The following is an 11,801-nucleotide window of genomic DNA, read 5'->3' on the forward strand; positions in this document are numbered from 1 at the left end:
ACAAAAAAAAAAAAAAAAAAAAAAAAAAGAATTCAGAAAAAGTTTGCAAATGGGCACATGCTCATGTAGTAATGCCTGTAATCCCACTTCTGTAATCCCAGCTACTCCAGAGGCTGAGGTGGGAGGGTAATGAGACCAGCCTCAAATAGGGAGGCCCTGGGTTCCTAGGAATTTAGTGGTAAAGCAGGCACAAAGGCCCTAGGTTTAATCTCCACTACCAAAAAAAATGTGTACATGGATTTTTTTGTTAAAACAGCCAAACAGAGAGCTACATGAGCATGCCACTAATGGAGAAAGGGTTTATTTTCTTAAAACCAGTGTTTCCACCACCCATCTCCATTTGATAGGTTAAAACAACTATTGGTCAGGTACAGTGGTACCCACCTGTAATCTCAGCTTACTCAAACACAAATGTCTGCACTTTGAGGCCATCTGTGGCAATTTAGTGAGGTCCTGTCTCAAAGATTTAACGGGCTGGGATAATTTTGTGACTCAGTCCACAGTACTACAAAAACAAACCATTGGAAATTTAGCTTAAAAACAAAAGTACATACATGGTGTACATGTACCAGTTACTTTATGTATAATAAATGGGAAAGCTGGGAAAACCTGGGGGAATAGCTTACTTTGTGTGCAGCCTTGGATTTAATCCCCGCCCCCCAAAGTAAAAGAAAAATGAAAGAATACGTTGTGTAGTAGTTAGAGTATAGAACACAATTTACAGTTTTCTGATAATATATTCCTAGTATGTAAATCAGGTTTGGAGTAAAGTAGCACATCTAGAGCATACGAATTTTAAAATTATGACTTTGTCTTCCATTTCCAGCTGTGCCGTCTGTGTGTCTGTTTCATTGACTGGCTGGCTGTCAGACTGGAGACTAATAGGCCTTGCTGACACACTTGGCATTTACTCTAGGCTTGTGCAGGTTTTTACTAAGGAGTGTACATCCCCTCTCTATTTCGGAGTGCTGGGGTGGAACCCAGGGTCTGCCACTGAGCTACTCTCCCCAGCCCACAGGTTGATTTTATTCTCAGTGTGACATTTTCCATTGTTGTGGTTTAGGTAAGGTTTTGATTTGGGGGCACTGTTGTAGCACAGATGGCTCCCAACTTTATATTTCACTTGAGTTTTTCAGCTTCACAAAGCAAAAATAGTACATACTCAGTAGAATGCTTCCAGTTTTGAACTTTGAATTTTTCTCTTGGCTAGCATTGTGTAGCAGAAACTCTTCTTGTGTTGTTGGGCGGCACCAGAGAGCCGCAGCTTGCAGTCAGCTGCCTGAGCAGGAAGGGAGAAAAGTGATACTGTAGTCTACGGTAGTGGTCACCATCAGTACCTGCAGTTCCAGGACTGCTCCGAGCCCTGGGGGATACCAAAATCTGAGGATGGTCATGTCCCTTAAATGAAATGGTATAGTGTACACACACCTCCCACGAACTTCTGTGTCACTTTCACAGTATAATGTAAATGCTACACTGTTAGGCTGTGATAGCTTAAGGAGTAGTGACAAGGGAAACATTATGTACTGTGTACAGATGCATCCCCCTTTATTTTTTTCTCAGTACTGGGAATTGAATCCAGGACCTTCATACTCAGCCATCCCCCAGCCCTTTTTTATTTTGAGACAGGGTCTAAGTTGCCCAGGCTGAGCTTGAACTTTAGATCCTCCTGCTTCAGCCTTCCAGAGTGCTGGGATTATACCACCAATCCTGGCCCCAAATAAACTTTTTTTTGTTTTGTTTTTTTGAGACAGGGTCTCACTATGTAGTTGAGACTGACCTGGAACTCCCTATGTAGCTCAGGCTGGTCTTGAACTCACAGCGATCCTCCTGCCTCAGCCTCCCGAGTGCTGGGATTACAGGCGTGCACCACCACGCCTGGCCCCAAATAGTTTTGATTCACATAAATTTGTGGATGTGGGGCCCACTGATACAGAGAGTGACTACTGTGTTGATAAATTATGATGGATGATATTCAGCAGGTTAGATGTATTAAATGTTTTTTTAAATTAGCTTAAGCCATATTGACTCATTTTAAGCTTTTCTTAAAACTTAAATTTCTTCCACATTTCTAATTAGTGCATATTGGTTATAAAGATTAGTGGGTTTTGTTTTGACAGATTTATACATGCATATAACATTTTAATCATCCTTTCCATTTTCCCCCTTGCCTTACCCCCTTCCCTTAGTTCACATTTGTGGGGAGTTTCAACTGTAAATGTATTTTTAGATTCCACATGTTAGGGCAAATATAAATTGTTTGAGTCTGGCTTATTTTGTTCAGCATGACAATTTCCAGATCCATCCATTTTTCTGCTAATTCCAAAATTTTGTTTTTTTATGGCTGAATAATACTCCATTATCTTTGTATACATTTTTTCTTGATCTCTTCATCTTAGTAGCCACCTTAGCTGGTTCCATAGCTTGACTATTGCATATTCTGTTGCATATTGTGCCAGAGGAAACACAGGTGTGCATGTTGACTTTAATTCCTTATGGTATATAACCAAGGAGTAATTTAGCTGAGTCAAATGGTAGCTCTTGTTTTGAGGCGCCTTCACACTGAGGTGAGATGAAATTTTCAGTGTTGTTTGATTTGCCTTTCGCTGGTAGCTAAACTTGTTGAGCATACCATCATAGACTTCCTGGCCCCTTGTACTTCTTTTGAGAAGTGTATGTTCATTTCTTTTGTCCATTTATTAACTGGGCTTTCAAAACTCTCTCTCTCTCTCTCTCTCTCTCTCTCTCTTTCTCTCTTTCTTTCTTTCTTTTCAGCTTTAATTGAGTTTATTGGTACGTTTTAGGGATACGGTACAGTTACATTCATTGTTGGGATCTTGTACCTCTACATGACAGGTCTTGGTTCTCATTTTTTCCCCTTGTCCCTGTATTTTATTTTTGAGGCAGGGTCTCACTGTGTAGTGGAGACTGACCTGGAACTCACTATGTAGCCCAGGCTGGTCTCTCACAGTGATCCTCCTGCCTCAGCCTCCCAAGTGCTGGGATTACAGGTGTGTACTACCAGTTTATTTGATTTTTTTTTTCTTTTTTTTTTTTTCGGTGTGAAGTTTGTTATGCTCATTGGTTCTGTCACCTGCCTTGCAAGTAAGTTCAAGGACCCGAGTTCAATTCCTGGTAAAAAAAAAAAAAAAAAGTAGCTGGTAAAGATTGTCTGCCATTCTGTGGGCTGTCTCTTCACTCTGTTGGTTTTCCTTGCCATTCAGACTTTATCCTGTTTTTTAAAAAAAAAAAATGTAAATACACAAAGTTTAGAGCCCAGGATTTAGCTCAGTGGTGCCACCGCCTGCCTCGCAAGCACAAGGACCCAAGTTCGATTCCCAGTACCAAAAAAAAAAAAAAAATGTAAATACAGATTTTGTCCTGTTTATTAATTCTTGCTGTTACTTCCCATTATTGGAGTCCTAATTGGGAAGTGTTTGCACGATTCTGTACTTGGTCATCTTGTGTTTTGTTTTAGCAGTTTCAAAGTTTCAGGTCTTATACCTAGATCTTTGATCTATTTATTTTTGTCTTTGGTGAGAAACAGGGATCTAATTTCAGACGGCTGCAAGTGGCTATCCACTTGCAGCATCATTTACTGAAGAGGCTGTCTTTTCTCCAACAAATACTTTTGGCTCCTTTGTCCAGAATCAAATGGCTGTAGTCAAATGAATTTGCTTTTTTTCCCCTCTATTCTGTTCCATTGGTTTCCTCTGTGTCTATTTTTGTCCCAATACCATTGCTGTTTTTGTTATTATGGCTTCGTAATACAATTTTAAAGCAGGTATTGTGATGCTTCCAGCCTTGCTGGCTATTTCGGGTCTTTTGTGTGGGTCTTGATGAATTTTAGAATTGTCCTTTTCTAGTTCTGTGCAGAATTTCATCATTGGTATTTTGATGGGGGGGATTGCATGGAGTCTGAATTGCTTTTGGTAGTATAGCCATTTAACAATATTCTGCCAATCTGTGAACATGAGAGGTCTTTCCAGCTTCTGGTGTCTTCAATGTTCTGAAATTTTCATTGTAGAGACTTTAAGCCTTCTTAGTTACAGAGATCCCTAGGTTCTTTTCTTTCTTTTTCTTTTTCTTTTTCTTTTTCTTTTTCTTTTTCTTTTTCTTTTTCTTTTTCTTTTTCTTTTTCTTTTTCTTTTTCTTTTTCTTTTTCTTTTTCTTTTTCTTTTTCTTTTTCTTTTTCTTTTTCTTTTTCTTTTTCTTTTTCTTTTTCTTTTTCTTTTTTTTGAAGTTACTGTGAATGGATTACATGCAGTTTTGACAGCAACTGCAGTATTTTCAATTTACAGCCCCATTAAAACCCCACCGTAAGTTGAGAATCATCTTTATTTCTTAAGGTGGAAACTGACAACTGAAGAAACTTCCTGTTTGAGACAGAAACTTGCTAGTTAGCTCAGGTTAGCCTGTCTTTGGTAGCATAGGCTGATCTCAAATTCAAGCTTCCCAAATGCTGGGTTATAGGCATGTCCCACCACATTCAGCTCTTTCCTTTAACTTTTTTTGGGTGGGGGTTGAGACAGGGTCTCACTATATAGTTGAGACTGACCTGGTTGAGACTGACTGTGTAGACCAGGCTGGTCTCAAACTCACAGCGATCCTCCTGCCTCTGCCTCACAAGTGTGCCACCATGCCCAGTGAGCTCTTTCCTTTTTTTAAAGCACCGGACTACTGGGTGCGGTGGTGCATGCTTATAATCCTAGCACTCGGAAGGCTGAGGCAGGAGAATCACCAAGAGTTCAAGGCAGCTTCGGATATAAAGTGAGATCTGAGAAGGCGAAATGGGCTGGGGATGTAGCTCAGTGGCACCGCACCTGCCTGGCAAGTACAAGGTCCTGAGTTCAATTCCCAGTACTGGGGAAGGAAAAAAACAAACAGGAAAAAAAGCTACTAGCTAAAGAACACTATGTTTTGTTCTCGGGGCAGGTTTAGGTTTTCATTTGAAAAACTTAAGTTTGTTGCTTGTAAGGAGGCCAACTTGCCTTATTAGTGATACATTTTACATTATAATCAACTATGAATTCTCTGCATCTGCTTTCCAGGGGAAGTCGTTCTTGGTGTGTCTGTCCTGTCTCAATTTTAATGAATTTTCTGTAGAAAAGTGTTGTGCTTCATGGTAGTCAGTTTATGATTTTCATTACATAAACTGTGTGCATATATATTTATTTATTTGGTACCAGGGATCAAATTTGGGTTCTTGCACTTGCCAGGCAGAGGCAGCTCCACTGAGCTAAATTCATGGCCCTAAATGTTTTCTTGAGTATAATTTCTAGGCACAGTAAATATTTTTCAGTGTGTATTTGGACTGTCATTTATAACATCATATTTTTTTTTCTCATGTTCCTGATTCTCTACTTCTCTTCCCCACTCCAGAGCACACACATTCTCTTTATAGGTTTGTATAAGTCACTGAGCTAAATCCCTAGTTTAGTTTTTTTTATTTGGTACTGGGGATTGAACTCAGGACCTTGTGTTTGCAAGGCAGGTGGTGGCACCACTGAGCTACATCTGCGGCCCTTCTCTTGATACTTTTAAGTACTGCTTTTCACCTGTCATTAGCTCAGTGGCTGTGTGCAGTACAGCTGGTCTGGTGTGGCCTCATTTACTTGGAGTTACACAGATGCTGTGGCTTGCTGGTGACTGAGCTGCTGCTATGTTGGTGCTCCACATCTGACAGTTTTTACAGTGTGAAAATAAAAATGGGACAGTGGATCTGTTGCAGGCATTTTTTTCCCCTTACAGTACAGGGGATTGAAATCAGGAACCAGGGGTTTTCTGCACCTGAGCTACATTACCAGCTCTTTATTTTGAGACAGGGTCTTGATAAATTACCTAGGTGGCCTCAAACTTGTACTTTTCATTCTTCAATCTGCCAAGTAACTGAGATTACTACACCCATCATGCAAGCTTTTATTTATTCATTTTTTTAATGATGCCGGGGATTGAATCTAGGCCCTTATGCATACTTATCAAGCACTTTTGATTATTTTTCTGTTTTTGAGTAAAGGGCCCCACTATGTAGTTAAAGTTGGCCTTGTGGTGCTCCTCCTGCCTCAGACTGCTGGTTGCTGGGATTGCTGGCCTGTGCCACAACACTTGGCTCCAAAGTTTCAAATTTTTTAATAATTTAAATAATTTTAGATTTGTAAAGAATTTACAGAGTAAATACAGAACTCCTGTGTAACCCTTACCTATTTTCCACATTTATCAAATCTAAAACCATCGTTGCTACATAAATATTAATAAATTCCAAACTTTACTATTTCTTCCACTAGTATCCTTTGTTCTGGATTCAGTCCAGTTTACCACATTGCATGCATGCCTTTTCTTGTGTGGTTGGGGATTGAACCCAGGACCTAGTACATGCTGGCCAAGTGCTGTCCCACTGAGCATAGAGCATCACATCCCCTAGATACACTTACCAAAAGTGCAAATAGTTCAGCTAGAGTCACATGGTAATAAATTTTTTGGTAATTATTTAATGTTTGAAAGAGTTGCTAAATATTGCTTCTGACGTTTCCTGTTACTGAGTTACCGAATGTGGATATATGCTATAATGTGTGACTCAAAAATTCAAAAAATTCTAATTTTTTTTCAGAAAATAATGTTGAGTTTCCACGAAGAACAGGAAGTATTGCCGGAAACATTCCTTGCCAATTTCCCTTCTCTGATAAAGATGGATATTCACAAAAAAGTAACTGATCCAAGTGTGGCTAAAAGCATGATGGCTTGCCTCCTGTCTTCCTTGAAGGCTAATGGTGAGTATGTATTTATGGAGTTGGCATTGTTTGAGCCAGGAAAGGGTAGGGACTGTATTTTGGCTGAAAAAAAGCAAAGAAGTAAATTATGGTTTAGATGTGTGTGTGTGTGTGTGTGAGTCTCTTACACAGTAAGAGGCTGCCTTCAAACTTTGGCCTTAAGTGATTTTTCTTTGCCCAACTTATGTATGTCTTGTTTTCTGAATTATTAGTGTTGTAAGAATTAGTGTTGTAAGAATTATTAGTGTTGTAAGAATTAGTGTTGTAAGAATTTAATGTGTATAAATTATTTAAAAATGCTCTGATTAGGTGTGGGGCTGCACGCCTTTATCCCCAGCTTCTTGGGAGGCTGAGGCAGAAGAATTGCAAGTTAAGAGGCCAGCTTGGGCAATTTAAGTTGTGGGGGTATGGGTAGTTTTTAGTGCTCCCTTCTCTCAAGAGGTAGAAAACTCAAGAAATAGGTGGGGGGTGGGGGAAAGAAAGAAAGAGTGAGTCCAGGAAGAAACTTCTTTCAGGAATGTAATATTTAAGAGTTTATCTGAACTCAGTCTTCAAAAATACTTTGCTTTCATACTAGTGCTATAAAAACCCTTTCTATAAAGGGACAGATAGTAAATATTTCATTCTTTAAGGTCTACATATGGTCTTCTTAACATGTTCTCTTTTTAAACAACCTTTTAAAAATGTTACAAAAATTTTTTTTTTACATTCTCAGGCCCACAAAACTAAGTAGTTTGCCAAGCCTTTATTAGAATTTACTGTTGGATCTTTCCTCATTTAAGTTGTATTTCCTTTGATAGAATAATTTAAATAACTTTTTTGGGGATTGAACTCGGATCCTTGCGCTTGCAAGGCAGGCCACCGAACCGCTGAGCTAAATCCCCAGCCCCAGTAATTCAAATAACTTTAAAGGAAAGATTTCTTTTTCTTTTCTTTTTTTTTCCCCCCTTTTTGTTTTTGCTTTGGGATTGAACTCAGAGCCTTCCTTTTTTTTTTTTTTTTTTTTTAATGTTTTGAGACAGGGTCTCGCCAGACCTGGACTGGAACGTGTAATCCTCCTGCATCAGCTTTCCAGAATTCTGGGATTACAGCTGTGTGCCACCATGCCCAACTAGAAAAGATAACTTGAGGGGAAGAGGTGAGACAGGGTTTTTGCTTATAGTTCATGCTGGCTTTGAACTCACTGTGTAGCCCAGGCTGGCCTTGAACTTGCTGCATACTCCTCCTACCTCAGCCTCCTGAGGGCTGGGGTTACAGGTGTGCTCTACCACACCTGGCTAGAAAAGATAATTCTTAACGTCGTGCAGTAATTGGAACCAAATCACAACAAATAAGTGAGATTTGTCTCAGAATATATAACGTTCTGGCTATATGATCTGTGACATAGGCTGTACCCTGTAGGTCACTAAAAAGTACTTTGTATTTTTTTTTTTTAGCAGATATGTGCTTTACCTTGAGTTTTCTTTTTGATTTTTTTCCCCCATTGAGTTTATTGGTACTTTTTAGGTAGTATAGTTAAATTCATCATTGGGATTTTGTACCTTTATATGACAAGTCTTGGTTTTATTTTTTACCTTGAGGGTTTTTTTTTGTTTGTTTGTTTTGTTTTTGGATTTTGAGACAGGGTCTCACTATATAGTTGAGACTGACCTGAAACTCACTGTGTAGCCCACGCTGGTCTCGAACTCACAGCAATACTTCTGCCTCAGCCTCCCGAGTGCTGGAATTACAGGTGTGCGCCACCACGCCCAGGTACCTTGAGTTTGCTTGTACCTTCTTCCCCAAAAGATTTTCTTTTGGGGGAAGAATTTCAATCATTTTGAATTTTTTTCATTGTTGAATATTAAGAATTTTTTAAATTGGGGCATAAAATTTAAAGACAAGGCCCTATTAAATATATTAAAATTATTCATAGTTATAATTCAAATTGACATTTATGTTTTGAATGTTTTTATTTGTAGGTTCCCGGGGGGCTTTCTGTGAAGTGAGACCAGATGATAAAAGAATTCTGGAGTTTTACAGCAAGTTAGGCTGTTTTGAAATTGCAAAGATGGAAGGATTTCCAAAGGATGTGGTTATACTTGGTCGGAGCCTGTGACATTTGTTGGCCTGTGAACTGTCAGTCTTAACACCATCTGTGGTTGGTAGTTGGGGTCTTCAGACAGCTCAGCATCTGGAGCAGCAACAAATCAGCCAGTTGAAGTAGAAACAGAAGACTGTAAAGATCACCCATCACACTGAAACCGCTGCTGGTTGGAAGAAGATAGTATTGGTGCAAGTCCTGTATAAAACAGATTTGGGTTCCTCTTTGGGTCTTGTGTTTCATCTTGGGTGCAAAGACCTCTTACGTGGGCTTCTATAGGGAGAAGGGTCTTGAATAAATGTAGTCAGCAGTATTTTCTGCATCCAGTGTGGTTGGATTTGTCACCTAAGGAATCACAATGACTTGGTTTAATAAATGTCTCATTCTTTGTAGACATGACAGTGATGAAAGACTCAGACTTCAGGTTGGATGTTCCAAGTAGTTTAAGCTAAATAAATGTTTTCAATTTGGGGCAATTTGTTTCTTTTTGTAAAGCCATGGCCAGCTGTCTACTGTCGCAACCATTGGCTTGGGCATGTTGTGCTTTGTAGGGACAGTGCAGGTGTTTTTAGCAAAAGCCTAAAATTGATAAATTTGTAAATTTCTGTGTATATAAACTAGCTGTAACCTGCTTATCTTTTGTTGCCCATATTTGTAATTTTTTTCTTTATAAAATGAAAAGGTGTTGGTTCAGGATGGCACTTTGAATAATGTAAATTAGAGGAAGGTAGGTTTTTTTCTTTTTTTCTCTCCTTCTTGAGAAGCTTTATTTTTTAATGTGTCCCAACATTAGGGATATAGGCCATGACCATTTTGGGTACGAGAGCCTAACTTCATAGGACTCAATCTGTTGCAAAGTGAAGTTGCTTCTGAAAATTAACTTCCATAGCAGATCAGTGTGAAGTGTTAGTCTGGACATTGTCAGGTAGGGTACGGAACTGGCTGGTCTCATTTGCTCTTGGATCAGGTGTCCTTTAATCTCAACACCTGTTACTACTGGTTTAACTAAATCAGTCTTTAGTTCTTGCATGTTTTATCTAATTTTTGAAAGGATGAGCACACTAGGTTACCCATTTCTTCTTCAATCACAGATTCTGAAAGCTTCATATATTTTAATTTAGATTTGGTGTTTTTAAGGGTTTTGAGCATGAGGCTAGTGGGTAATCTGCAGGATTCATTTTTTTCATCATGGCTGGCTGACTTCTCCCTAGATTTGTATCAGTGTATTGTTATCTTGCTACAGTTTTGCATCATCTGTCTTTGAGTTGTGTGAAGAACTAGAAGGAAAATCAAACTGTTTTCCTTTGTAGAACTCCACTAGTGTGGACTTTGAGACAGTCTTAGAGCAATGTACCTAGTGACTTTCAAGGTCTATGAGTGTGGGGAGTGGGTGAGGAGAAAGGAGAACTCGTGGTTCTTAGAAGTCTTTAAACTGGTGGGATGTGGTGTGTTGTAAAGCTGAAACCATGTTTGCATTTTTGAGGGCTGAGGTGAAGGAAAGATCCCTACTAGGTAATGTTTAAGACAGTTGGATGTTACTGTTTTCTTTTTTAATATATCTCAAGTACTAGTAGACTACTTATCACAGGATTATTTTATCTGGAGGATTTTGGGGTCGATATCATGTGGAATCAGGATTTTTAAACAAGTTCCTTTTGGTTTTATCTTGGCTTTTAATTACTTTGACTGGTCTTCTGATCACATATATTAAAATGTGGAACAGATGTCCAGGTCTGTACTTATATCTTCATCACTCTAGGATTGTAAAGTGCTATGCTGTCTTCCATGGTTGAGTATTTATTAAGGTTGGAATGACATTTCATTGTTTAGATCACAGCTCAGTTCCTGTAGAATACGAACTGTAAAACTATCCGAAGACCATGTAAAGAGGCAAAATAAAACTTGAAGTGAATGTGTATGGTGTTGTACTGCGTGCATCTGCTTCCAGTCTACCCTCTACATTTTCTCTGGTCTCTAAGCCTCCCCTGTGAAGTTAGAGTAGATCTTGAAGGCAGTTCTCCCCTACTCCTACCCCCAGTAAAGATACTTCTTCCGGATTTCCTCAAGGCCAGGCAAAAGCTAAGAAAAACAGACTAGTTTTTAGCTAAGCTTCCCTTTTCAGGTTACAACCTGCGACTAAAATAGGGCAGTCACACTGAAAACTTGTCATCTAACGGAGTGCGGTTTGCCTGATTCTGTAGTTAGAAGCGGACAGATTAGGGAAAAAAACCTAAATGGTGGGAAATATAAAAGATTTTAAAACACAAGAATGTTCTTAGAAGGGCTGATTGGGAATTAGGGGCCCAAAAGATCTGCCAGCAGCAGCAGTTGAGTCCCACAGTCCTAGCTGTCTGCAAGCGCCAGACCCTGCCCTCTGAAGGCTGACGAAGATGCACCCTGTGTGTTGGTGCGGGGTCAGGATCATTGACGCCAGAAAGCAGGTGCGGGGAAGAGCGTGGAGCCCAAAACCTGCTGCAGGCCCCACAGAGGCAAACCCGGCGGAGCACGATTCTTCTTACCAAGCGCAACCTCACTGTGGCCCTTGCTATGACGGGAGAAGGGTGCCAACGGGCGATGGAATAAGGCTACTCTGAGGCCTGTCTTGGAAGACTGGAAGAGGAAATTAAGTACACTTTTGTATTTATACCCCTTTTGACGAGAACGTCCTGGGGCGGAAACTATAGAGGCTGCAATAAGCTGGGGAAAATGTGAACCCACTTGGCCGTGGGATAAAAACGTTAATAATAAGTCCCAATCTACACGGCTCTTTTTGGTGGTGGTTGTTAGTACGGGGGCTCAAACTCAGGACCTTGCGCGGGCGAGGCAGGCTTGGTGCGACTGAGCCGCCCCCCCACCCCAGACCTCCGCCGTCTTCCAGAAACCGTGTGGGCCCCAGGGGCGGTCCCTTTAAGGGGCGGGGCCGGAAGCTGCCCCGGTTCGGCGCGGGGGCG

The 11,801-nt window shown here is 40.2% G+C and overlaps 2 protein-coding genes across 2 annotated transcripts in view; both read left to right on the top strand.

The window, feature by feature from the left end:
• Positions 1–10,139, top strand: part of Oga (O-GlcNAcase) — a gene marked incomplete at its 5' end in the record, with an annotated part of 33,696 nt that extends 23,557 nt beyond the window's left edge. The window contains 2 exons of the mRNA XM_010626504.1: positions 6,608–6,767; positions 8,729–10,139. Coding sequence (XP_010624806.1) covers positions 6,608–6,767; positions 8,729–8,865 — 297 coding nt within the window. The remainder of the gene's footprint in view (positions 1–6,607; positions 6,768–8,728) is intronic.
• Positions 10,140–11,240: 1,101 nt separating this feature from the next.
• Npm3 (nucleophosmin/nucleoplasmin 3) overlaps positions 11,241–11,801 on the top strand; it is a 2,237-nt gene continuing 1,676 nt past the window's right edge. Inside the window, exon 1 of the mRNA XM_010626503.1 lies at positions 11,241–11,291. Coding sequence (XP_010624805.1) covers positions 11,241–11,291 — 51 coding nt within the window. The remainder of the gene's footprint in view (positions 11,292–11,801) is intronic.

The sequence above is a fragment of the Fukomys damarensis genome, unplaced genomic scaffold (genome assembly GCF_012274545.1).
Source record: "Fukomys damarensis isolate Sample0158 unplaced genomic scaffold, DMR_v1.0_HiC HiC_scaffold_8, whole genome shotgun sequence".
Taxonomy (NCBI): Eukaryota; Metazoa; Chordata; class Mammalia; order Rodentia; family Bathyergidae; genus Fukomys; species Fukomys damarensis.